Genomic DNA, 27,460 nt, shown 5'->3' on the forward strand with positions numbered 1-27,460 from the left:
CTTCTCCAGGCTGAACAATCCCAGCTCTCAGCCCTTCCTCTGCTCCATCCCTCTAATCATCTTGGTGGCCTCCTCTGCGCTCGCTCCAACAAATTAAAATTTGTAGGACAGTTCCTTTTGGTTAATGCAGTTCTTTTTTTCTTTCCTTTTTCTTTTTTTCAGGACTCTGTTGGTATTCAAGCAGCAAAAAAGAAAAAAAAACCCAACCCTTTCAGATCTCCTGCAGACACATCATTGTGACAGAGCAGCTCTGTGCTCTCCCTCCACACGGAGCCTTGAGGTGGCAGCTACAGAACCAGCCCCGAGGGTTAAAAGGGAACGTTTTTCATAAAGAAAATTACTTTTCTGTATGAGCCCTGAAATACAGCAGCTCTCAGCTGAATTAATCCCCTAGGTGCACTTGCAAACACTGGAACCATAAAAGAATGTGTCCTGCAGCACAAACACTGCAGGCCCAAGCGGGGACGGCACGGAGGCAGCACGCCCAGATAATACTCTGTTCCCTTTAAACCCAAAATGCCTATCTGGACCCCTGCAGAGACTGGGATTTCAGCTGAACCCCTGCATATTTCAACAGCAGAGCATTATTATTTTTTCTTGGTCATAAAATAAACAGTCTTTTGTGTCCCTACATCGGCTGGCTTAGTCTGTGTACTCGCTTCTAAGCCTCCCTAATCTCTGTGTACAGGCTTGTTGAGGCACATATCCATTTTTTCCTCAGGAAAAATCAGGGAATTGCGTACTTAGGGCCAGCTTTAGACCTAATAAAAGAGCTCCTGAGTATTTCCTCACCTTTTTTTGGGGAGTATGGATTCCAGGAGATCCATTTATCAGCTCTCCAAGAGGAAAAGAGGAAGAAAGCCCAACTGCTTCGGGTTCTGTTCACAGCTGGGTCTGGTTCCTGCTGTAGGATTTCAGCTTAATCGATTTGAATATTTCCAACACAAAAATGTGTATTTCTATGCTCAAAACCATCCCCAAAGTTTTCTGGACTTACCTAAAAGTCCCTCCACAGTGGAATAATGAAAACACCGGTGGTGTGTGGACGGAGAGCATCACTCTTTCACATCAGCACACTGCACACTTCCCACCCAGATGTCCCAATACCACTCGCATTGGGAAAAGACCCCAAATCTCCCTCTGGTGGGGTCCTTCAGCCCCTCTATTCTATTTTAGAAAAGACTGTACTGTGAGGGATGGGGTAGCAGTACTGTCACTGCACTTCTTTAAAACTTGTGGGTTTAGTTTAACTTCAAGTTTTGAGAAGCAAAAGAGAGCTGAAGTTTTCAAAGTCCCTGTATCAAGGGAACAACTCTATTTCAGATGATGGAGAAGCTGAGGGTTTGATGTCAGAACCGGGCTTAGGGTTATCTTGCTCTGGGGTCGTGGGTCAAGTGCTTTTTTTATTGTCAGCCTAATTTTGTAGTGGGATATGTAGGACAGGGGGAAAAAAATATCCAAGCACTAAGGGGAGTTGATAGATGGTTCATGTTTTAGCTGAGACTCCAATATTCATGGGGTTGGCTTCCTCAGCACTTTATCTCTGGGAAAATTGTAATATGTGGTGTACCTGGATATTAAATGCATAGATTTTGCTGAAGGATATGAGGGGGGTGCAGTGATTCAGTTTTGGAGGGGAGCACTGGTCCTCCTGGGCTGTATTCCCAGAGCAACTGCAACTGATTCCGGTGACCTTGGAGCAGTCAGCAGGAGCCTGGCTCTACCCTGGAGAGCGAATGTGTAAAAATGGCATTTCCTACTCAGCAGATCTGGTCTCTGTGTGCTCTCCAAGCCACATCTGCTGACTTTAGTGACAAAAATAAGTTTTTACTGCTTTCCTGCTCTGTGGGCACTTCAGAATCACGAGAGCTGGGGAAGCAGAAGCTGGATCCCGTGCCCCCTTGTAGGACTGATTACTGTGAATCCCTGGCAACAGTGAGGCTGTACTGGCATCTCTTGGCCTTGCCCAGCTTTCCTCTTAGTGCTAGCAGTGAGGAACTTGGAAGAAAGGAATCCAGGTTGATCCTCCTGATTGAGATTTAATTGTAGATGGAATTTACTGAGTTTGCAGTTGCAGGAAAAAGAAACATGATTATATTTGAAATAATTAATTGGCCACAAACTCCCTGATAACTTTTTCAAAGTGGACTTGTTTTAAACAAATTTTCCTCTCGGTGCTGTTCTCACTTCCCCTGAATTAGACTCAATGCTACTCCATTGCAGTGACTGCTCTTCAGTGGGAAGAGCAGGCCCCTTAAAACAGATGCTACCAGCTGGTGTAAAGGTGAATGGTGTGATGGGGATGTGCACTGATTTGTGTGCTGGATGTCCCAAATATTCACTTTGGGAAAGTTATTCAGCAGCAAAATTAACGGTAACTATTTTAAAATTGCCTTTACCTTCTGTGGCATGTCCTGACATACTTAGGAGAGCTGATACATCTCAGCACAGGTGCCAGGAGTAGCAGCACAAGGTGCAACATTCTGATGTCAGGATGATTTTTTAGTTAAATTTATACAGACAAAATGCGCCTTCGTATAAATTTTTATGTGACCCAGTCTCTTAATTAGGACAAAATTTTTAGTTTGTGCAATAAAGGTGTGACAGGAATATCACCTTTAAAGGAAAGCTGATGTATTATTACTTTGCACAACATACTCCTGTTATAATAATACACAGATTTTATAAGGGACTCTTACAAAAATTGAGTTATTTCCATTTTACAGAAGGGGAAGTAGAGGCAGAGAGTGGTGAAGCTCAGTTTTGAAAGTCTTCTAATGAGGCAGAACTGGGAATGGGACATGATTCTGACTCTTTCCCAGCTACACTACCCTCATGGAAGAATAAACCATCTGAATTTAATCTCTGAATTTACCTGAGGTGAGAGATCTTGAAGGACAAGACCAACAGAGGATTGCACAGAAATATCTCAAACCAGAGCCAGGGTAAGAAGGGAAAGGAATGGATGTTTCTTAACTTGCCATGGGCTGGTTTTGCTTGGTTACTTATATCCTCTCTGGCCACAGATCTGAGTTTAAAAATCAGTATTTCCAATTACTAAACCATAGAAATGAATAACAAAAGAGTGCTCTCTGGCGATTTCTGATTTCTGCTGCTTCCATCACACCTCCTTTTTTAAGTCTGCAGATATTTTTGTTGATAACACAGAAGCCTCTGATTTTGGCAGGTTATGCGGGGTAGAGAAACTTGCAGCGTACGGGGAATATGCAATTTTAGGCAGGGAAAAAACACAGATAACCAGCTATTTTGGTTACAGTGATTATCAGTGAAATATATAACCTTGAGAAGACACGATGCCAATCTGGGTTCAGAGTCAAGGGGGAAGTGAAAACCTCTCCAGTCTTTTAAGTGCTCTGCACCCTTGGAGAATAGTAGAGCATCCCTTACACACGCTTTACATTTTAAATAACTTTTCTGTTAATTTTAAAGGTTAGATAGAAAAGGGGTTGAAAACAGTATCATGGAATCATGGACTGGTTTGGCTTGGAGGGGACCTTAGAGATCATCTCATTCCAAACCCCCTGCCATGGGCAGGGACATCTTCCATCAGAAAATCTGGCTGCCAGGTCAGCTGTTAGGGGTGAATTGTGGAGCTGCTGGAGCCAAGCCTCTGGCTCGAGCCTGGTGGACTCACTGCTCAGGGCTCTGATTTCTGGTGGGAGATGTCTCTGTTATCCTGCCCCTCTCCTTGCACATGGATGACTGAGCAGCTTGGGAATCAGTTCCAGACCCGCCACAACGTCCAGCTGCATAGAAAATAAGCCCTCACTGATTTTGGTTTCCTGCACAATCTGGCTGCACCATTAACTTCAGAAGTGGCACATCCATTCCCTCTGCTCAGCCAGAGCCCTTGGCCAAAATGATACAGAAGCTGAACCTGCTGAGAGTTTTAAGGGTCCCTAATTCAGGAGTCAAGGGAGTCAAAAAGGCCCCAAAAATGCAGCTCTTACTTCTTCCTTCCCCCTGCCCTGTCTCCTTTAGAGGAGAGAGTAAACATCCTTTCTTTTCACATATTTGTAGTTCATTTCAAAAGCTGGTGCAGCACTAAAAATATTGATTAATGAATAATTTCCTCAGATTTTACAACTCATAGAGGCAAAGCCAGAAGTGACTTTTCCCAACATTTTTTCTAACTATTTGCTACATCAAACATAACTCTGAAGTTCTTTCTTATGCCTTTTGCCAGTGACTGTCTTTACTGCTGATACAGGCACTTTGACACTTTATTTTCATCTCATGCAGAGCTTAGCAATATTACCTGGAAAAAAATTGCCCTGACCCACAACAAATCTGTCTTTTGAAACTTTTAATATTGGATGCACAATGCTACAATCAAATGAATTGGGCTGGATCCAGTTTGGTTGAAATCCAGCAGAAAACACACTGTTTCTCTAAAACTGAAGAGGTAAAACCTTGGAGTGTGTTTAGCACAGAGAGCAAACCACTAATATAAAATGTTGTTTCTAGTAGCAGAGCAAACAGAAAAAATAATGAACAATTTCCTGAGGAGGAATATTTCATTTTCTTTGATCAATTATGTTGTTTGTTTAAAGAGCTGAGTGACACGTACCAGCAGGTTACATCTCCCTTTGTCTGGGGGAAAAAAAAAAAAAAAAAGGCAGTTTATTTTGTAGTGTTTTATTTTAACTGGAGGATTCACTGATTTGCTTCCTGTGGCAGAGCACGTTCATAACAAAGCCAAGATTTCAAGTCACCTCTCCTATACCTTTCCTCTATTCCCTTTGAGCAATTCCACCCCCAAAATCTCACCTTAATGAAAGCTCGTTATTTTTGGTCTCTTCTCACCTGTCCCTGCCCACCACAAACGCTTTGCACCTGCTGCAGCCCCGCTCTGAATGAGTCACTGCCCTATAAAACCCTGTGTGTGGTGCTGAGACCTCGTGGTGCCTCTGACACCAGGCTTGAGGGAAGCAAGAGGAAGCTTAGCTGGTCTATTTTTTTGTGATTTTTGGAGTCAAGGTATGAATTGCTGAGCTGCTCTTTGACAAAGTGAGTTGATGTGCGAGCCAGGACCTGATGGTGTAAAGGTTTTATTTTCCTGTTGTTTGTTAGAGGGTTTCTGGCTGGGGACAAAAACAGGTGGGAGGAGGAAAATGCTACTAAAATTGCTTACTTTTCTTTCTCCTCGGTGTTTAGAACAAAGCAACAACAAAAAAAAAAAGAAACTGAATTAAGCTCTCCTAATACATGTGTGGGATGTTATTTAAGAAGACTTTCTCCCGTGCAGAGGGAGTGTTGGGGGAAGGTGACCTCTGCAGCCGAAAACACTGGAGGAGAATCTCTAATAGATGGAAAACTACTAAGGGTGCTGCAGGCCTTGTTTTCACAGCTCCTTGCAGGCAAAGAGAGGGGGGGAACCCGCCGGGTCAGGCTGCGAGGAAGAGTTGGAGGTGGGGGGGGGGGGCTGAGGGCTTGGATGCTCCAAAGTCAATGGAAAAGTAAACGTAAAACCGGGCTGCGGGCGGCCTCCCACGGGTGCTGCGGGCCGTGGGGGAGCACGGAGCCCACCGTGGGCAGGCGGGGGCCGGCGGTCGGGCGGGGCGGACCAGCCCAGCACAGCCCCCCGACACCGCCCGCCGGGTGGGCCGGGCTCCGCTCCGCCCGTGCGGCCGCGGGGCTGGGGCAGCGGCGCCGGGGAACCGCCGGGACCCAGGTGAGGCCGGGACACGCACACACACACACACACTCACCCCCCGAACACAACCAGCATCCCACCCCCGGGGCGGCTTCGCCCCGTGTTCGCTCGTTTTTTAATTGGTTTTTATTGTTTCCCGGCGATGCTCGGCTGCCCGCGGGGCAGCGCATCCTCGGCGCGGCTCTTTGTTCCCGGCGAGCGGCTGGTCCCTGCAGCCCCGGGGGATGGGAATGGGGGGGGAAAAAAGGGACAGCGGGAGCTGGGGGGGTGGTGGCGTCCTGCCGGGATGGGGGTCCCGGTGGGCTCCCTCGGAAAATCTTTGTGGGCTTGGGTGTGTGTTTTCTCCCCAGGGTGGTTTAGGGGTGACCGCTGCTGTCCCTCCGTCCTGCTGCGGGCCTGGGCTGGAGGGATCCCGGGGCGGTTGTTCCCCCTGGATCTCTTGCTGTGTAGGGAAAGGATGCGCTTTTGGGGCTGTAAACTCACCTGGAAATGTGACTGAGGAGGACGGGGAGATGGATCTGTGCCCCGCAAGCAGGCGTGCTGGGTGTCATGGAGCCTTGAGCCAGCCCCTGATCCCACTCCCTGGATCCCACGCAGGTCCTACCCAAGCTAAAAGGGCCTGACAAGGTGTATCTAATCTGCTCTTAAATCTTTACCTGCAGAGACTCATGAGCCTCCAGCTCTCCTGTGAGGTGTTGCTCTCTCTGTTTAGGTGAGGCACTGAAATTCCGGAGTGTTTCTTGCTGATTGGAATCTGAGTGTTATCCCTCTGCTCCCAGGCAGGCTGGAGAGCAGCGTTTCCATCCTGCTGCTTGAAAATCGCTGCACCCTTTGGCCTCCTTCTTAAGCCCCCCCTTCCTCCTCCCGGTCTTAATCCCTCAGGAATTCGGTAGACCTTCGACTTCTGTGGTGCCGGGGACCTGGCACGGGTCAGAAGGCACGGAGAACTATGCAGCTTTTACTTACAAATCCGAGGAGGGATTTCCAAAGGTGGTCTGTGGTGCTGCTCTGAACAAAGCGAGGGATCGGCTTCGTGGCTGGGGGAATTATGCCTAAAACATGTCATGTCTCTGGCTCCACAAAGAACTACTGCTGGAATGCCGAGGCTGGAAGTGGAGGTGATGTATTATGTATTAAGGTGCCTCACTAGGACCGGTGGGAAGCTGGTCTTACAGAATATTAATATCTCATTTGTTTGCTTGTAAGGATCAGCCCTCAAGGGTAGGGGAGGATGTGCCCCTCTGATGTGTGCTTGTCTTGACATAATTTTTCTCACCTGACTTTGTGTTGGTGTAGAGTTGTGTCACTGTTGGGATTTCGCTGAGCTCTTGGAGGTGCCTTATTTGGTGGAGTCTGCTTATCTAAAGTATGTGCTGCGAGAGCATCGACTCTCCCAATTCACTCGGTTGAACTGGGCAAGGACACAATGCAGGATGAAATCAAGGCATTTTTCTGGGCTTTTGTGTGAAAGTAGGAGTTGGAGCTCTGCAGTGTATTATCTGCTGGCTTTTGTATTCAGCACAAGTAATGAGGCTTGGATTGCATACATTAGCACTGTGTAACATAGCATTGGTGGCTGGCAGTTGCTGGAGTTGTACGTTTTGGCTAAATCTTCACATGAAAAGATTTGCAGCGGTTTTTTTTGTCCGGTTCCCTTGTCGATTGTCAGGTGAATTGTGGAGCTGAGCACACCCAGGCAGAGCTGGCACCAAGCTCGTGCTTGGAGGTGTGAGAAGCTCTGTTCCAAGGCAAGACAGGGATTTGTCTGGGGCTGACCTGTTCATCTCCTGCACTCTGCTTTATGATGCATGCAGCCACTTCACCTTCCCAGTGTGGGAAAGGGATTGATGGAATAGGGCTGTAGTTCAGTGAGTTAAAAACTTGATGCTTTTTTTTTTTTCCTTCTGTTTCAACAATTCAGGGGAAAACACAGCCAAAACTTGCCAAAGGCAGAAAATAACAGCAAATGGGTTTTGTTTTTTGGGGGGGGTTAGTTAAGTAGACTTGACAGGGTGACAGTCTAAAAAGCCCTCTGAGGGAGTAGCTGCACACGGCTGGGACAGAGGGGGAGAGTTTAATCCTCTGCAGTGTGTGCCCACAAACCACTGGTCCGTGCAAGGAGCAGCTATTGAAGGAGAGACATCTGCTCTGCACTGATCCCCTGCAAAACTGCACTGTTGGAGTGACCATAACAGGCTGGGGTTCCTCCTGAGCTGGCTTTTGTGTGGCTCCCCAAGAGCTGACCTCAGACAGGTCTCTAGAATTCACAGAGGGGTTAATGATTTAATAGGTAGTGCAAGTGCTAATTGTGTGGAGCAGGGAAGCAGCCTGGTTCAGAAAGATCCAACTGAGTGTGCAGAGCTGCTTCAGCTGGTGACCAAATTATATTTATTGTCCCTCAGCTTCCTGACTTGCCCACAGTAGTAGTAAATAGTTCTTAGTTCGTTTCTGATGGAATTTTGGCCCCTGTTTCCAACCTGGCAGTCCTTTGTGTTTCTTTCCAGCCTACCAGGTGTTAAAAGAAAACTTATTATTTTCCCTGCTAAAGATAAAGCTCCCTGGCTGCCTGCAGTCGTGCTGCCTTTGCAGCTGGGGGAACTGCATCTCCTGGGATTTGTTGTTATTAAGTGCAGGGGAAGTAGCTGGCACTGCCTCTCGCCCTCAGTGTGTGCTTCCTATTGGAAGCAAGGATTAGTTTTTCCACTGAGAGCTTGGCAGCTGCCCTCCAGGGCTTCTGCTTGTGGGATGCCAGGTGAAATCTGGGGACAAGGAGTTCCTGGGGCGTGAAATATTGAGTTACGAGCTCCAGGCTGGTAACAAAGTTTAAGCTTAGTACAGAGGGGGTGCTCGGTCAGGGCAGTGTGCTCCAGCCTGCTTTTAGTGCTTGGCTAAGGCTGGAGAGCAGAATGACTATAAAAATAGCCAGATGGGAGGATAAATGTGTAACTCAATGATGCTTGAGTAACAAAGTGCTCTGCAGCCAGATACCTGCTGGAGCCTGCATTGAGTGGAAGTGCTGCAGCAAGGTGTCAAACTCTGCTTAAGGAGATAGCCAGGTCACTGCTGTTCATACACTGCCTAATCCAGCCTCTTCCTAAAGCTAAGTAGATCTTAAGCTCTGACTAATCTTCTTTGAAGTGTGAACCTGTGCCATTATCCTGCAGCAAGCTTGGTGCCACTATCTCCAGCTTTCGCTGAATGTAAAGGTTTAGGTTAGCTTAGATCTACTTGTTGTGGATTTCCTGAGCAAATAACTCTCCAATATTATTTTTTTGCCCCATAGAAATGTAGGATTATGGCCAAAAGTGCTTTTCAGACTGAGAGAAATAACATGAGGCTGCCCAAAGGACTGAAGGAATTATTGTATCAGGCTGGTACTGACTGCCCACACATCTAATAGCCAGAAGGAGGAACGGCTCTTAACAGGGTTCTTTGCATTTTAATTAAGGGATGTCCAAAAGCCAGTGGTTTAGGGAGCAGCTTTCCCTCTTATCCACTGACACTTCTGATTCTAGTAAAGATGGAGTGAGCTTGTTGAGAAGAGATTAACATTTTAGTTCTTCTGCTAGCCACCTCCTGAATGTCTTGGGCTGTTGGAAAACCTGGAGCTGCAAACCTACTAATTGTCTATACAGATGTGTATGTGCATATGCATAATGTGTCTGACTGCAAGAGAAATGCTGTGGCTGTTTTTCAAGTGCAGCTGGAGTTCTGTTTAGGTTTAACCACTGCTGAAAGCATTTGTGCAGCCTGAAGACTCCTGACTTCTTGAGAAACTGTATTTAGGGCCAAACTCTTTTTGAAATAGGAAAAAAACCCCCAACTTCTTGATGTTTCAATATGTCTGATCTTAACAGGCATTTGCTAAAGAGGTGTGAGGTGAATGATTTATATTCAGCAGCATGGCAAGGCAGATGCCTGTAGTTGGGCCCTAACAGTTTAACTTGCATAATATACCCTTAGTGCTTTTTAATTACAAAATCTATAAATAATTAGTGTGAAAGAAGAGCTCAATATTGTCAGTTTTCAACTATTTTTGGCAGGAAGGATAGAGGACATAGATAGGTGGCCACCCATCTTTTAGAGGAAGAAGATGCTAAAAATAAAGTGGAAGGTGTCTGTGCTGGTAAACAGCTTTTGGTGGCTTCTGCTTGTCCCTGAGCACCTGGTGCATGTGTGTGGCCTGTGGTGGAGAATTAGTCCAGCAGCTCAAAATGCTGGGCCAGGGCTGCAGGGAGAGTGGAAAAACTGACTCAGTGTGCCCTGAGGGCTCAGCCAGATGCTGGAGCCTGCAGTGGTTGACTCTGAGCTGTGTTGCTGCACTCTGTGTGTGCAAATGCAAGTGATACTTGTCTACAAGCTATTTGGAGGGGGAAGTGAGGAGTGTGGCAAGCTGGGGGACCCATCCTGGTGCCCTTGAGCAGGACTGCACAGGGTAATGTTTGCTCTTCTTTGGAAGGCTGAGAGGCGACTGACAACCCCAGCAACTTTCCCGAATAATATTTGTTATTCCTGCAGTTTGCTTGTGAGTCACAGAATCATCTTGTTCCATGGGCAAGGACACCTTCCACTAGCCCAGGTTGCTCCAAGCCCTGTCCAGCCTGGCCTTGAGCACTTCCAGGGATGGGGCAGCCACAACTTCTCTGGGCAACCTGTGCCAGGGCCTCACCACCCTCCCCTCACAGGCAAGGACTTATTTGTAATGTTTTATCTAAACCTGCCCTCCTTCAGCTTAAGGTCACTCCCCCTTCTCCAAAAGTCCCTCTCCAGCTCTCCTGGAGCCCCTTAGGCACCAGAAGGTGCTCCAAGGTTTCCCCAGAACCTTCTCTTCTACAGCCCCAACTTTCTCAGCCTGTCTCCATAGGAGAGGTGCTCCAGCTCTGTGATCAACTTAGTGGCTCTTTGGGCTCATTCTAACAGGTCAATGTTCCTCATGTTGGGGGCCCCAGATTTGGATGCAGGACTGGAAGAAGGTACTAGAGAAAGCAAAGGAAGCTGTTGATGATTGGAGGCTTCTTGCAGTAGGGCTTAACTCTACTATTGACAGGCTACCTCCAGGAGCTGGAAGGAGGAGGGACCACACCAGCTCTGCTGTGTGATGGAGGGTTGTCTACTGTGTGCCTGAGACTGGTGTAACCAGCTGTCCTGCATGGGATGAATGGGACCATGGCTGGGATGGTCTCTGCTGTGGGGTGGTGGTGCAGCAAGCCCAGGACTGAGGGGCACCTGCCTGAGGGCGGTGTCTGGGAGCAGGCCCGGTCTGTTTGTCCTGCTCCTGGAGCTGTGTGAGTGGAGGCAGCAGAGCCTGCCAAGAGCAGGCTGTCAGCTGGCTGGATCACTGCTGGGATCCTGGTTCAATGCTCTCCTGGAAACTCTTGACTTGCACAGTGATTATAGACATGAAACTTTCTGGAAGTGCCTCCATGGTGCAGTGCAGCACAGGCACTGTGCTAATGCAGCAGTGCTGCTGTTCTGGGCTGTAGTTTCATCTGTGGGGCCAAAGGCCTCAGATAGGACCTGGCACTGGTGCAGCCCTAAAGCCTCTTGTGGTGGCTCCAGTCCTGAGTTGTGCTTTACAGACCCATCTTGTTCTCTGTGCAAGTTCCTTGGTTTCCTCCTGTCAGGGCCATAACAAACCTGGGACTTCATGGCCCTGACAAGCATCATTTTTGGACTTGAAAAAGGACACACAAGTTGATCCTCAACCATTGCTTACAAGTCTGATGCCTGCTGGGTGGAGCATAGCACTCTACTGCTGGTATGAGAGCTAGGCAAGGTCTGTCTTGGGCTTCAAATCAAGGTTTGGTTTTGCCTGTCATCTTCAGATAGAGTAGACTAAGAACCATAAAACAGATGGAGGAACTAATTGCTTGGGATATGTAGGAGGTGTCTGCTCACAACTGGCCAATTCTTGACACTTGTCACCCAGTTATTTAAGGCCCTGGGTCAGTGGATGGTTATGTGAGTATATGTAATCTTGGTTTCCTTTTGCCTTTCCAGGCCTTGCACTCTGGATTTGTCAGCCTTGCAGGCTTCTGGACACATCTCTTCTCAGCCATGGGGAGATCAGTAGGATTTAACATCTTTGTGGTCACCTGCAGCATCCTGCTCTTGTCCTCCAGCCTGCCATGCCTTGCATCTCAGCCCCTGGAGGAGGGGGACACGACCAAGGTCCAGCATGGCCCCTGGGCAGGGAATGGGCTGGAAGATGAAAGGACTGGCATGGTGGACTTGAAAAATACCTTGGGCCCTTCTGAGCAGACAGTTTCTGAAGAGCCATGCGGAGTGTCAGCAGAGCCGTCTGGGACACCCTTGAATGAAGCTTTCACTGCAGAAGAAATGCTCCCTGTGAGGCCCAGCCATGTCAGCCCCAGCACCCAAGGCCTGAGTGACCACACCTCTGCTGGGCCAGTGGCTGCTGTGAGTGGGGAGGAACTTGGTCCCACGAAGTCAGAGCTGGATGAGGATGATGCCCTCAAGGCCATGCTGACCACAGCTGTGACCACACTGAGCCCCCCTGGCCAGGAGGAGTCTGTGGGTGGCCCCATCAGTGAGGTCACCACAGAGGGTGGTGTGGCTGTAGAGCACAGCTCTGCCAGCCCCTCAGCAAAGCTCCCCCTTCCTGGGACAACTGTGGAGGAGCAGGAGGGGGCAGAGAGCAGCTCACACCCCTCAGCTGTGCCTCAGCCCACACTGAGCCCCAGCTCCCCCAGCTGGGAAACAGCGAGTGACCACCTTGTTATCCCAACTCCCCAGGCTCCTGGTGTGACCCCTGAGGTGGGAATGCTGAGACCTCGCACAGGGAGCCCTCTGAAATCCCTGGCTCCACCAGTGTCTGTGGCTGCTGAACGTCCCCTCGTGGTGACTGAGGCCTCCCTTCCCCCAGAAGCAGGGGCAGGGGTCACACAAGGAGAGCTGCCCACCACAGCTGGCACTGTCACCATCCACCCTGTGGACACTGTGCCACCTGACTGGGATGACACAAAGCTGGGGGACATCAGTCAAGGGGGAAGCACGTCTCATGAGGAGGTGACAGAGGACCTGGCGACGACAAAACCATCCCAGACCCCACAGGGAGGTGTGGGGGAGGAAGAGGACGCAACAAGAGCACTGCCATCCCCAGTGTCCCCTCCACCAGAGCCTGAGGTTGCTGAGGAGACTAACTGCACAGTGCCAACACAAGGAGAGGAGCTGCCAGCAACTTCCACAGGCAGCAGTGGTGCTTCCCACACTGGGAATGTGACGTATGGAGACAAGGCTGATCTGGACTCGCTGGAAAACACAAGTGCAGTCACAGCAGGGGAGGAGAAAAGCATTCTGCCATCACAGTCAGAGGCTGCTGCGGGGGCAGAGACTCAACCTGAGCTCTCCCCTACTCTGGAAAGTTCATGGGAAGGTAAAACTTGCTTGTTACAGACACTTGATTCGAAGTGTAGGTTTAGGAGGGGTGCTCTTGGGAATCTATGCTTCCTTTCAGAGAATTAAGAGTGGGAAAAGGTGTGACCTTGATACCTGCAATAGAGAGGGTGTATCTTTCCCCTCAGGAAAGGCTGTGGGGCTTTGTGTAGGGGTAAGAGCCTAAATGGGTAGTTGCCATCCATAATACACTGCAGAACCTTGGCTGTTTCTATACATGATTCCCTGTGCACAGTTGGGTGGTCCCCTGTCCTGGCTGTGAGTGAAGCAGCTGAGTTGAGCTGCTCATTCTGCTCCTCAAGCTGGGAGGGTGGTTGTAGGAACAAATAGGAAAGCTGAGACTTGAAAGGCTGTGGCAGCTGAGCCTGGGGCTGAGAGACATGGAGTATTTGGGTATGGACTGCAGAGCTGGAATCTCATCAGTGGAGACTTGCTAATTGAAAAACTTCCTTGTTCTTTGGTTTTGGTGCTTGAGTGGGGACAGCTGTAGTCTGGTTGAAGGCATCTTGCCTTGACCAGAGGTGGATAAATTGTCACTGAATAGTCTTCTGATTCTGCCCCTTCTGTGGGTAGGGAGGGACCCCAGCCTCTGACCCACTGGTAAAACACTTAATTTCAGAGAAGAAAACACTCCCCCAAGAATCCCTTTGATAGGAACCAAAGTACCCTTGCACTAGCCCATGCTGAAGCTCTGCAAATAATTCCTGGGGGGTTACATTAATTAGCATCTGGGATCACTTGGGTCTCACTTGCAGTCAGTGCAGAAGATGCAGAGACAATGGATGGCTGTAAATGCTTCCTAAATCCAGGAACAAGTGAGTTGTACCAGTAGCCTCAGAGTACCTAACATCTTAAATGACTTTACAAGAACACTCAGTTCTAAAGGCCTGTCCAGAGAGCTGCTGCCTTGTATAACAGAAGCTCCTGGTGTTGTCTCCCCACTCTGGAGTGAAGCTGTGGCCAGGCTCTGGCTGCCCAGTGCTTGTGCCAACTCTGTCACCAGGCAGGAATCTTCCTCCTGGACAGCATTCTGCAGGCCACCCTGTCCTGCATGGACCTGCAGAGGTGGCACCTTCAGCCTCGTGACAGTGTTTCTGCTCAATACCTAAAAGATAAAGGAAAAGGTTTAAAATACAGGGAAATGTTAAAAAAAAAAAAAAAAAGCCTGGTGAGGTGTTGGGCAGTCAGATCTTTCTAGGCTGGTAAGGGAATGTGAGCTGGGGCTTAGGACTTCTTAATTGCTGGGCATCTTTAATCTTCCTTCCCAGGCTACAGAGGCAGAAGGACTGTTTCCCTTTACTGCATCCAAAAGACCTAGTTTTTGCTGTAAAAGAAGAAAGGCTAATTGCAGCCTGGTGCTGAAACCTGACTGATTAATTTCTAGATTAATTTGTAAGCACTTGACCTGTCAGCAGGTTCCATCTCTGCTGCTTCCCAGATGACGGGAAAACAACACTGTCTGTCAATAAAACTTGTGCAACAAAAATAAACGCTTCTGCAAAGCTCAAGTCTCAGAGCTGTGAGGGCTGGTCACTCAAAGCCACCCTGCTGATACTTGGCTGGACCTGCTTCTGTAACTGTGGCCCTGGAATTGTTAATCATTGGAGTTATATTCCTTCAGATGTGTCCTCTGTTGCCGTCAGGTGTCCTGTGAGTTGGTCCTGACTTGTGTTCTCGCTGTAGGTGTTGCTCAGGAGGTGACAACAGTTGCCCAGGAGGCTGATGCTGGTCTGTCAGTTGTGGCAGTGGTGCCTGGTGCTACCCAGGGAACAGGAGCTGCAAGCTTTCCCCAGGAGAACAGTGGGGAAGACACCCAGATGCTGACTGCTCCCAGTGCCACTGAGGTGCTGGTGGCAACTGGTGCTTCCTCTGCGGTGAACACTCTGGACGTTGAAGGTAAGATTCTGCTTCAAGGACTCATTTCTATATGAGATGGGATGGGACATCTGAAACTAGTATCAGCATCCTTATTCTAAGTGACTTTTTTTTTGCTCTAACCTTCTGCAGGCCTCCTCTAGCCCTGGGCTGCCACTGTTTTCTGCCCATGCTGTGAGATCCACCACTTGGATATTTGCCAGCATGGGGTTTTTTTGCCCCAAATAAGTGGCGTAGAGATTAAAAAAAATTGCCCCAAACCATACAAAACCCCCTTGTCTATCCTTGCTAGCAAACTGCCTTTTAGCTTTAGACACTTAAGCCATTTTTTATTTATGGAGGGGGAGCTCTTACCCCTGGAGCCCAAGAAAGTCACATACTGCTGGTGCTCAGTCCAAAGGATGAAAATGTTTCATCAGGGTAACACAGGAGCAGTGTGTGGGGGGGGAAAGACACCTTCTTCTTGGAGTCTGGCAAGCCCTTGGGTGTGGAAGCCTGCATTGATATTCCCTTCTGCTGAGGAGTGGTGAGTTCTTGTCAAGTTGTAGCTCATACAGGAATGCTTTGGGCAGTTGTGTTCATCAGGCTGCTGCCTGCTGGCTCTGTGTCACCTCAGCAGGTACATGGAGGAGCCTGTCCTCTTGACAGGGGTGTAACAAGGGATCCCTCAGCACAAGGGCTGGCTCCAGGCTGGAGTGTGCTTCTGTAGCAGTAGGGACCACTGTAATGAAACTGCTGCTGGGCAGCTCTTATATTGCAGGGCCTTGAAAGGAAAAAACCACCTTTCTGCATTGTATCTCTTAATTTAAGGTCCCTTTGTGGGAGGGAGAAGGTTCTTCTGGCAGTTTCCACTAATTAATTTGCTTCTGGGGTTTAATTATAAATTCAACTGACTTTTATCTTTGCAATAAACAATTAGATCTGTCACTTGGTTGAGATATCAACTGGTGTCCTCAAAGCAACAGAATTAAAACTTTCTTTGGGGGTTTCCTCCCTCATTAAGGGGAACCTCCTGTGCTGACTGTCCTTGAGGAGAAAGTTTCATTACAGCAGAGTCACATCTTGAAGGAAGCAAAAACTTAATAACTTCCAGTCAGAGTTAAGTTTTCATTTAGGAGTTTGTTCTTAAATGGTAGGTTTTTAAATATTGTCGCTATTTCCTGTCCTCTGTAGATCTCACGGATGGGATCGTGGTCACCAGTGAGAAGGCTGTCCCAGCTCCTGGTGGGATGCCTTCTATCCCATCTGGACAGACAGAGGAACCATCCAGCAGAACTGTGGTCCTGGTCACTCCAGCATCCATGGCCTCTTCTGCCAGGAGAACAGCCCTTCCCTCTGTGCGGAGGATCAGCACGGCCGTGACCTACGGGCTGGACCGCCTGGAGTCGGAAGGTACCCCTGAGGAAAAGGGCCAGGCAGCTGCCTGTGCAGGGGCTCCCCTGCCCTGACACTGAGCCCCCAGTTTGTCTGCTTGGCACACTGCCATGTGCATGTCTAATTGTGCCCAATAAAGTTGTTGAACAACCTGTCCTCTCCCGGGAGGCACAGGAAGGAAGCAGTGAACAATGTCATGGAGGATGCCTGGAATTCCAGTGGCTGTGGTGGGAGGGATGGGATTTTCCCTTGGATAGGGATCAGCAGTGCTATTGCTGTTGCAGTAGAATCTGGCTCTGCACACCTGTGATGCTGGAGTGTGCATCCACTGCAGAGCCTCTGGACCAGGTAACACCCACCCGGAGATGCTGAGGTGAAGTAAGTGCTGCTCTGGAGCTGCTCTGCAGCTCTGATCTGGTACCAGTTCAGCTCACCCACAGTTTTCCTGCAGAGAATTGTTTCTTGCTCTTTCTCCTACTTGAACTCCTCTCTGCTTGCTCATCCATCCAGTTTTGTACTCCAGTGTCTGGACTGATACCACCTGGCAGGAATTAATCTTTCTGCCTGTGTCTGCTCCCCTTCCTTTATCTTGACCTTCTCTTGCCTTCGTATTTTACTGCAAAGGTTGGCAGCTCTCCAGGGGTGGCACTGCCAGATGGTATTTCTCCTCTGAGTAGAGGTGGGGTGCCATAGACAACAGCTCATCAGCATCTTTCCTCTACCGGAAGCAATAACTCTCACTCCTGTTAAGTTTGGAGGGCAGCAGAAGCTGGGAGTCCTCCCCATTGCCTTTGCAAGTCACTTGCTGCGTGCTTTGAAGCCTGCCCTGAGCTTTCTGTGACTCCAACTGCAGCACTTTTCCCTTGCCAGGATGAATCTTGCATGTATCTGGCAAGGCAAGGATGTGGTGCTGATGGGAGAGTGGCAGCAGGGGAAGGAAGGGTGTGTGTGTAGGGAAAACCTGATCTTTCAGGCTCTGCTTAGCAAGGGCAGCATGAATCAGGAGGCTAAAATGTTTTATAGCCCTCTGGGATCTCCTTTAGAAGCCTGGGTTTCTGCAGGGGAAGATAAGAGGGATTTCTGTTTCAGCTGAGCATTGGTCTCTCTCTATTTAATGAGACTTTCTGCACAGGCATTTAAAAAAAATCTTTCTGCTCCAATATAGGACTGATGCAACTTTCTTGGATTCCTTCTGGGTTCCTCTAAAGGCAAATGTGGGCTGTAGCTGGAACTAGCTCTCCTAGATGATGATTCAATTGGAAGGCTGTGGGTTTCTTGGCTCTGGGGTCTGGCTCTGCAGGGGCCTGTCAGCCAAGGGACATGGTGCTCTCTGTGCTGTGGGGATTTGGCAGCTGGCACAGCTCTTGTGGTCTAAATTTCTTCTGCTCAACCTAGACCTTGGTGCAGTGAGCCAGAATTTTCCCTGGTGCTGGGGGTCACCAATCCACATCCTTTAAAATGGAACAATTACCACTTGGGGAAAAGCTTTCTGCCTGGGGATCCTGCTGCCCCCATTAAGCATGAAGAGGAGGATTTTTTTTTTTGAGCTACAAGTCTGCTTTCTAACACCTCTTTGTATAATGGCAGTGAGGGGGTGCCACATCCTCGGGGTGGAGTGGCATTTGGAAGCATGGTTCCCAAAATTACAGTTCCTAGTGTTTGCCCTCAGAATATCCAAATGCTGCCAGATCCAAGGTGTTTGGGAGTGCATTGCTGTAAAGCTGCACTGAGCTCCACCCCAGGGTGCTCAGGCTTTTGGGGGATGCTGTTCTAGGCATGTGCTTGGGTCCCTAATGAGGGATCTTGGCCCTCTTGGGAGAGGCTGTGCCTTGCTCACTGTTGGAAGAAGTGCAAGGAGCTGAGTGAGCTCTGCTGCCTTCAGTGGGGTCTTGCTGACTTGCCTCACTGAGGGCCTGACTCATCATTAAATGTAACCCCCTGCTGCTCTGTTTCTTGGGGACCATCTGTGCCAAACTGCCTGTGGTTTAATTGCATCGGTATATTCACCTGCCTGACTTGGATGCAAAACTGTTTTAAAAATCAAATTGCACAGGCAGGTTGAGATGCTTTGAAAATATGTCTAGATGAGCTTCTCCTCCTCTCCAGTGGACTCTGGAGAGATGAGCTGGTTAAAAAACATCCTTCTGCCTTGACTCTGTGGTGAGACTGGTTCTACTTGCCCTTCCTCGTCAGAGAAATCCTATAAAGGGATTACAGGATATGGGGACAGGACACAGCAGAGGATAAGGCTTTACTTGTCTGGGAGAACTGATTATATATTTTGTTTCTGAGCCTAGAATTTATATGTCTCTCCAAGTTGAGCACTGCAGCTTTCTTTGTAGGGTTTCTTGGGTTCAAAGAGCTGCTGGTTCAACTTGCCTACTCAGGACCAGCGTGTAAACTTCCCAACACACTTTGGAAAGAAATGACATTCCTTTTGGACTTGATTCCTCTGCTGTAGGGGTTGGCAGAGGTGGCTGCACACCCTCAGCATGGCAGCACTGGGCAGGTATAACTCTCTGAAGAGGCAGGTCACCTACCAGGTTCCCTCTTCTGCAACATCCTCGCAGTGTTTAGTTGAAACATTTTGGATAGAGCACAACAGAATCTGGCTCCTTTCAGCTGGTGCTCAAGTAGCTCCTGTCACTGTTCCACCTGGGATGTGACCCAGGGATGAGCTGAGGCTCAGCAGACTGGTTCACACATTCTCCATGACAGCCTTGAGGGCCTTGTTATCCTTGAGTGCTAACCTTAAACCAGCAGTTAACCTAAACTAGGCAGTTGCCAAGGGTGATGGATCACTCACCCATCACAGCTGGGATCACAGCACCACTGTGGGGCCTGTTGCTGAGGGTGGGTCTGTCATCAGTCTGCACTGGCAGATAAGGTTTGGTGCTCTTGTGAGCCACCACCCTGCCTGACAGCAAAGAATCATGGAGTCACAGAATGGCTTGGGTTGGAAGGGACCTTAAAAAACCACCTTGTTCCAACCCCCCTGCTATGGGCAGGGACACCTTCCCCTAGACACTTCCAGGGATGGCACATCTTTAAAGCTGGTTCAGGTATCTGGTGGGCTGCTAGGTGTGGAGGGTGCTTAGAGAACTTTGTTAAAAGCAGGAGATGCTCTGCCTCTCTTATAGTGTTGGGAACAGTCAGTAACTGAATCTGGGAAACTTAAATTCAGTTACTCTAGAGGAGGAGATTTAACTGCGTAGCTCTTGAATGTGGAGTGTTTCCAGTTAATCAGGCTGGCTCTCAACAGGCAGCTGGCAGAGTTTGGAGTTTCATGTGCATTTACAGCCCACTGTGAACTATTTTGTCTATCACAGAACAGTTTAGGCTGGAAAATTCCTCCAAGATCATGGAGCCTGACCTCTGACCCAACATCACCATGTCAACTAGGCCAGAGCACAGAGGCCACACCCAGTTGTTTCTTGAACACCTCCAGGGACAGTCACTCCAGCAACTCCTTGGGCAACCTGTTCCAGTGCTTGACCACCCTTTCAGTGAAGAAATTCTTCCTGATCTCCAGCCTAACCCTGATCTTTAGAATAGAGGGGTTGAAAGGACAGCATCAGATGTCTGCCTGGTTGGCTGGTGTGTCCCCACCTGATGCAGCATTTGGCTGTGGAGAAGCCCCTCAGTGATGCTGGGACACAGCTGGCACTGCCCTGGGGATCAGAAATCCAGTGTCCTGCAGTTATGGGGCACTTCTTCTCTGAGCCTTGGCTGTGTTGACTTCATCTGCTGTGCTAAAGGCTGTAACAGAGCAGTGCCAGGGTGAAGCTTTAGACTTTGTGACCTTGACATTTTCATGAGATTTTAAAAATATCCTCTTGTCTTCGGGTTTTAACAGTTCCTATTGCTCTTTGCTGACCTGTGTACTCAAGTTTACCCTTCCAAGGAAGCTGTAGCTTATCCAGTTCTGGTAAAAAGAGTTCTCCTAGTCCTTTTCTCCATTCTCTGCCTCTTTCCCCTGTTTCCCCTGCACCTTGTTCTTCTCATGCCCAGTCATCTGAGCTGTGTTGTACTTCAGAAGTAAAGACAGTGGTTGCCATTTTTCAGAAAGTATTTCAGAGCTTGTAGCCATTTACATAAATTTATAAAAGATCCTTCAAATCCCCCTTACATTTTTCTTCTGAGCTGTGTCACACTAAAAGGAACCTTCTTTTTCTTTTTTTTTTCTTTTTTTTTTTTTTTTTTTGCATAGGAAGAGTGTTTTTGCTGGAAGTTGAGGCTCTGAAGGGGACTGTTATTTGGACCCTGACTGTATGGATTAAGATCTGCCTCATTAAATCTCTGCAACCCTGTTAAAAATTTAAATTAGGATGCAGAGGTGTAAATAAAACAGGCACTTAACCCAGCATGGTTAACTAGCCTGATATTATAATTTCTCACCAGCTCTTTGGATATCAGCTAAATTGACAGGGAATGGAAGATTTAAAACAAAGCACATGCAGCATGAATTATTAAATGTTTTTGGTACACACTTTTGTCTTGCCTCTTGTTTATTGCTACTTTTGAAGTAGGAACTGCTCTCTCTCTGTGGTGCAAGCTGACCTCTGTCTTCCTCACAGTAGGTGGTGGTTCATCCCTCATTCTCCTTTGTAGCAGAAAATGGTAAAAAAAAAAAAGTGTGACAATTTTGCATCAAACCTAAGCTGTTCCTTCTTTCTTTCTTCTCCTGTGTGTGTTTGACCAAAGATGACATCTCTGCTGCTAAATGTGGTGGTGACTTATTTTGTTTTCTGGAATCCCTCTGAGAGCTGAGGAGGGAGGGATGTGGAGGGTGATCAGGCCTTTAATGAGTTGGGAGCTTGGGTGTGAGCAGCTAAGAGGGTGTTGGGCTAATAAGGGCTCACAGGGAAGAAGAGAAGGGAGGGAACTCCAGCTGTGTGCAGCTGCTGTGCTGGGCTCAGCCTTGGCAGTGGGCTGAACATGGTCACCCTGCTTGGCCTCAGAGGCCCTGGCACCTCTGATGAAACCCAAACCACAGGATCCCTCAGGGCCTGACTGTGCCAAGGGATGCTCTCCAGGGCTTCATCTCTCAAACACCCTTTCTGCTCTGCTTTATGATCTTCAACAGCACCTCCTGAAGAATCCCTTGGAGTGGTTTAAAGCATGTCTGGGAAGGGACATTGGTCTGCCCAACTGGTTCACTCTTGGTTGATGGGAGGGGAAGGAATCTCCTCTGAGTAGAATAATAGAGCAGTTTGGGTTGGAAAGGACCTTGAAGACCATCTTGTTCCAGTCCCCCTACCCTGGGTAGGGTCACCTTCCACTATCTCAAGTTGCTCTGAGCCCTGTCCAACCTGGCTTTGAACAGTTTCAGGGATGGGGCAACCACAGCTTCTCTGGGCAACCTGTGTCAGGGCCTCACTGCCCTCACAGACAAGAATTTTGTCCTAAAATCTAATCTAATCCTGCCCTCTATTACCCCTTATCCTATCACTCCAGGCCCTTGTCCAAAATCTCTCTCCAGCTCTCTTATAGCCCCTTTAGGCACTGGAAGGGACTCTAAGATCTCTCTGGAGCCTTCCCTTCTCCAGTCTGAGCAAACCCTGCTTTCTCAACCTGTTCTTTGTGCTATTCTGGCACTGTTCTGCCTCAAGCAGGTTAGATAACATTTCTTAGTCTGACACACCTTGCTTCCTGTTCTGTCCAGGCTATGCTTGAATTTTTAACTGTATCTGACTTCTCATTTGTCCAAAAAATTAGAGTTCACTTAGATATCTCTTTAATGTTGTAGCTTTCCCATGCTTGCCTTCGAGCTCAAACAAAAACAACAGCAATCCCCCATGGTTGCTATTGAAAGGTAATTGGGCTGTGTGGGTGAAAGGTTTTAATGAGTTTCTGTTTGTTTTAATATGAGGATCAAGCAGTTCAACCTCCTGGCTGCAGAGAGGTGGATTCAGATAAGCAGGGATGTGACAGTGAGTGTCTGCAAGGAGTGTTTTCTTCTGGAGTTGCTCTTGGCTGGAGTCCCTTGGAGCATGGGGGATAGTGTTGCTCATGGAGCTTCTCTGGGAAGCTTTGGGACCAGGGATGCTGCAGGAGGGTGATCAAGGACTTGGAAAGAAGCAACAACTCAGACTAGAAGTGAGCTGAGTGGACTCACGTCTTTTTCCCTTTGGCTTCTGATAGGACTTGAGCCAAAACCTTGATGTTTCACAGACTGTTGCCTGTAACAAGAGATCCACCCTGAAATCTCCATCATCTGTGATGATCCATGCTGGGCTTTTCTAGAATATGAAGCTTAAATCAAATGTTTTCTTGATGCTTGGGCTGTTGGTTGTTTCCAGGCAGTGTGGTTGAATTGGATGCTTCTGGAGAGACACAGTCGGAGAGCCTTTTCCAATGAAAATGGAATTAATGTCTCTGCTGGGGCTTCTTTTTTTTTTTTTTTTTGATTGGAAAAAACACATTATGCCTACAGCTCTTTTTACGTGGGAAAGCATTTTGTTGACAGAAGTAAGCTCTGTATCTGCATTCATCTGTCTTGTTCTGCCCTGTCCCCTTACAGGTTGTGGTCATTAAATCTGGACTGATTTGACTGCTCTCACTTCATAAATTACCTTATTCTTGTCTTGTTTTTTATCCTGGTTAGTTCAACACCTGCACAACCTGGCTTAGAAGAGCTGTTCTGCAGCAAACTCTGTCACAGTCAATGCAGTGTGTTCTGCAGCATTCCATTTTTTTCTCCATTTAAAATAGTCTTCTGTTGCTAAACTGACTCTCCAGCCTGGCTCAGTGTGAAAACAATTTTGAGGTGAATGGTGCTGGAATGAGATGGTCTTTAAGGTCCCTTCCAACCCAAGCCATTCTGTGATTGTAGGAATAATTGTTTCTGATCTTAATACAGAAGCAGACCTGTGGTCCCTGCTGGAGTATCTTTTACCTTTGTTTTCCTTTTTCTTCCCCCAAAAAGTCCTTAGTACCTCAGATATTCTGTGACAAAGCAGTGAGCCAGAACTGTGAAAAGCAAGTGTGATTCCCATCAGGTTTGGGGGGAAGTAGGTTAGGATCAGGTTCCAAATCTCTCATACTTGTGCAATGTCAAAGAGCCTTCTGCTGGAGAGCAGCTTCTGCAGCTCTTGGGCTTTGGCAGGGAGAAGCTCCTAAACCAGCATCAGCTCAGCTCTGCTGCCAGGGGAGCAAGGATTTCCTTCTGTCACAGAAAAGCTTTGGGCAAGAGGAAACAGCCTCAAGTTCCACCAGGGAATTGGATATTAGGAGAAATTTCTTCACCAAAAGGGTTGTCCAGGACTGGCACAGGCTGCCCAGGCTGGTGGTGAAATCACCATTCCTGGAGGGATTTAAAGGATGTGTAGATGTGGCACTTGGGGCCATGGGTTAGTGATGGGCTTGGCAGTGCTGAGGGAATGGTTGAACTCGATCTTTCCAACCTAAGTGATTCTGTGATTCTGTGACATGTTATTTCCTCTTCTCTTGAAACTTCTCTGGGTAGGGTTATATTACCTTGCTTTGTGTGGTAGGATCCCATTCAACAGATGCATTCTTCCCAACAGTCCCTTTCCTTGTGCAATAGCCTGGATGCTGATACTTCCCATGGGAGGCCGTGCTTGATTTGATGCCCCTTCCAGAGCAAAGCATTTAAAACAACGTTCGTGCAGCATGGGCCACAAATACCCCAGATAGTGAACGTGACTGTCCTTAGCTGAGCTCATCACTAGGGAGGTTTTTCCCTGATCATTTTACATAGTTTCTGTGCCTGCTACTTGCTTGGGAATCTTCAACCACCATGGCACAGCTCTGCCCGGAGAGCAGCCTGTGCACCAGGAGAGCCCGTCCACATTCCAACAGCTGCCTCCTTCCAACCTGTCACTGGTTGTTCTTGGCAGCGTTTTGGAGCCCTTGGATGGTGACATTGTTACTGATCACATGAAAGCAGCAGATTAATAATAAAAGAGAGTTGTCCTAGAAAGGCCTCCCTGCCTTGACAGTCTGCTGTGATCACAAAAGCAGCACAGAAAGTGAACCAAGGAAAACATTTGGCAGAGGCTCTCTTCCTAGAGAAAGTGGTCATAGACTCCCATCCCTAATCCTGTGGCTATTTCCACATTATTATTTATATATTTACACACTGTTTTTATTAGCATACATGGGTGACCCTGCAGCACTGAGCATTTATGATATCACAGCTTAAACTCTCATGGATCATAATAAAACTCTGTGGTATCATTTAGACATCCTAGAATCAGCTGGGTTGGAAGGGACCTCCGAGATCATCAAGTCCAACCCTTGATCCACCACTGCCGTGGTTGTTAGACCATGGCATTGATGCCACATCCAGTCTTACCTTAAAAACCTCCAGAGATGGAGAATCCACCACTTCCCTGGGCAGCCCATTGCAATGCCAATTGCCCTCTGAGTTTGATGTGAGCAACCTGGGCTGGGAGGGAAAAGGACAGAGAAAATGACAACTGCAGGTTTTAACCTTTTAGTTCTTTTTTTTTTTTTTTCTTTTTTTGGTTGCGATTTGAATTCAGTTTGTGCCTGTGAGCAAATATATCACCTTCTGCTGAGAGTCTCTCGCTGCTCAGGGCACAGCAAGATATTTCTCTTGTGCACTAAACCTGACAAATGATGGTTTCTCAAATCTTCTGAGGAATAAAAGTGTTTGCAAACATAAATAGGAAATATCTAAAGATAGAAACATCCTTCTTCAGTGAAAGTTTCTTCAACTGCAGGCAGAGGCCCTGGTGTAAGTCTGTTGCCTTCAGCAAGGTTATGACCAGGGTGTCTTCAGCTGCAGCTCATTTCAAGCAATGATACCCCAAAAAATGGAGTCTGAGGCTTTTACTTGAGCTTGCTGGTTGTTGTCCAACTGCTTCAGACCCTGCTGGTCGTGGGTTCCCGCTGGGTCTGTGAAATCCCTCAGGAGGGAGGTGTGATGTGGTCTCACTTCTCTTTGCTGAGCCACAAAAGTCATCACGGATATGTACAGTTTTTTAGTGGAAGACCTGTCTTTGAAGCAAGCACAGGGGGAGCTTTTGCCACCCTGCAATAGCAAACCCCATCCTGTGGATATCACCAGTGTCACTCGTGGACCTGTTCAGAATCCCATGATAAAGGCCAATGGTGGCTGTTTCTGGTGACTGTTAATAAAGCTGGGACAGCCCAAAAAGTCTGCTAAGAATTTGCTGTTTTTTCTCAGGCTTGCTTTCTTGCTGTTCTCTTGTCACTTCTCCAAACTGGAAATTTTGAATGCCTGTTACAAGGTTGTCGAGTCCTTCAAAACTAAAATCTTTTGATGTGTGAAGTGGGAATCTAATTTTCCCTGGGGTTCCTGCTGCCTGCATCTTTCTTGGCTTGGTCCATCATCACAGCATGGAGGTGCTGAATTTCTTAGGAGTCTTTTGCTTTCCTGTTTCCATAAAGGCAGAGCAGAGCCTACGTTATTGAAACCAGTAGTTATTTAGCCTGTCAGAGAGTGACAGATTTTGGATTTCTTCACTCTTGGAAATGAGACTTTAACTGCCACTGGCTATTCTTGCAGTAGAAAATCCCCCATCCCTGGAACTGTTCTAGGCCAGGTTGGATGGGGCTTGGAGCAACCTTGACTAGTGGAAGGTGTCCCTGCCCATGGAAGGGGGTTTGGAACTGGGTGGTCTTTAAGATCCCTTCCAACCCAAACTTTTCCATGATTCTGTGAAAATACAAACGTCTGCTTAGACTCTGAGTGTTTCAGTGCTGAAGTCTCCTGGTGTTACCAGGAGAGGAGACAGGATGCCACCTCTCCTTGATAGATCCACATGGCACGTCATGGATTCGGTGCACACAAACAGGATAACAAAATCAGCTTATATGTGACATCTGAAGATCTGCAGAGCACGGATGGATCACAGCAGAAACTGCTTAGGTGGCCAAGAAGGCCAACAGCATCCTGGCTCATGTCAGCAATATGTGGCCAGCAGGACTAGGGAAGTGATATTCTCTTCTCCCAAGTAACAAACACAGGATAAGAGGAAACAGCCTCAAACTGCAGCAGGGGAGGTGTAAATTGGATATTAGGGAAAATTTCTTTAACAGGAAGGTTGTCAAGCACTGGAACAGGCTTCCCAGGGCAGTGGTGGACTCACCATCCCTGAGGGATTTAAAAGCTGTGTGGATGTGGCACTTGGGGACATGGGTTAGTGGTGGCCTTGGCAGTGGACTCAATGATCTTAGAGGGCTTTTCCAGCCTAAACTGTTCTGTGACACACAAAATAGTTCACAGTGGGCTGGAAGTGCCCATGAAACTCTGAATTCCTTCTGAATCTGCTGGGCTTTGCACTTTCAGTCCTTGCTACGTTCAGTCTCTCCTGTTTGTTTTCTTTCAAGCTGTTGCTGAGGCCTTTCAAAGGCCAAAAAGTGCCAATTTAGGAGGGAAAACGTGACTTCTGTAAAAGGCTTTCAAGTGAAGCACAAACCTCCAGCTTGAGATTCAGCTGTGTGATGCTCACTTTAGTTTTCCACCTTATGAGACTACCAAGCCTTCTGCACAGCCTGCCCACGGGCTCCTGTTGTGCCTCTGCTCTCGAAATCCCACATTTGTGAAGTTTCTGGTTTTTTTTTTTTTTTTTTTTTGGGAAGTGTAGCTTCCTCCTTGTGACCACCAAGTGGTGCTCTGCACTGCACCTTGCAGCAAGGCAAGCTGCTGGCATTTTGGGATGGGGTGGGGGGGGTGGTTAAAAAGCTGTTTTCAGATGTAGGAACGAGCCAGAGAGGAGAAGGAAACAAAGGAAGAGCCTTTTCCTGCTCCCTTGCAGCGGTTTGTGCTACAGGAATCACATTATTCACAGCTTTCTGCTGTGGCTGGTGGTGATTGATGAAGCTTGGTGATGATCAGCTGTGATAAGTGGTCTCAGCACTTTCAATTTGGGTGTTCAGCTCTGCTGCCTTCGAGGCTTTGGAGGCACGGAGATGGCTATCTGTGGGTTCAACACTAGATCCTGGCAGGTGTCTGGGATTTGGCTTGCTAAAATCACAAGAAGCTTCTAAAATCCTTGTCCCAAAGTAGTTTTTCAGAGATAAAAATCTGATGCCTGTTCTCTCTTGGCTGCTTTTTCACCCAGTCTAAGGAAAGCCTCTATTCACGTCCCTCTTCTCTACTGT

General features: G+C 48.0%; 1 protein-coding gene across 2 annotated transcripts in view; it reads left to right on the forward strand.

The window, feature by feature from the left end:
* The first annotated feature begins 5,637 nt into the window (after positions 1-5,637).
* Positions 5,638-27,460, forward strand: part of ARMH4 (armadillo-like helical domain containing 4) — a 66,899-nt gene continuing 45,076 nt past the window's right edge. For both annotated transcript variants that reach the window (XM_027662592.1, XM_027662594.1), the window contains exons 1-4: positions 5,638-5,695; positions 11,678-13,073; positions 14,777-14,989; positions 16,142-16,360. In XM_027662592.1, the coding sequence (XP_027518393.1) occupies positions 11,735-13,073; positions 14,777-14,989; positions 16,142-16,360 (1,771 nt within the window). In that variant the 5' untranslated portion in view covers positions 5,638-5,695; positions 11,678-11,734. The remainder of the gene's footprint in view (positions 5,696-11,677; positions 13,074-14,776; positions 14,990-16,141; positions 16,361-27,460) is intronic.

This window comes from Corapipo altera, unplaced genomic scaffold, assembly GCF_003945725.1.
Source record: "Corapipo altera isolate COAL_440 unplaced genomic scaffold, ASM394572v1 169, whole genome shotgun sequence".
Taxonomy (NCBI): domain Eukaryota; kingdom Metazoa; phylum Chordata; class Aves; order Passeriformes; family Pipridae; genus Corapipo; species Corapipo altera.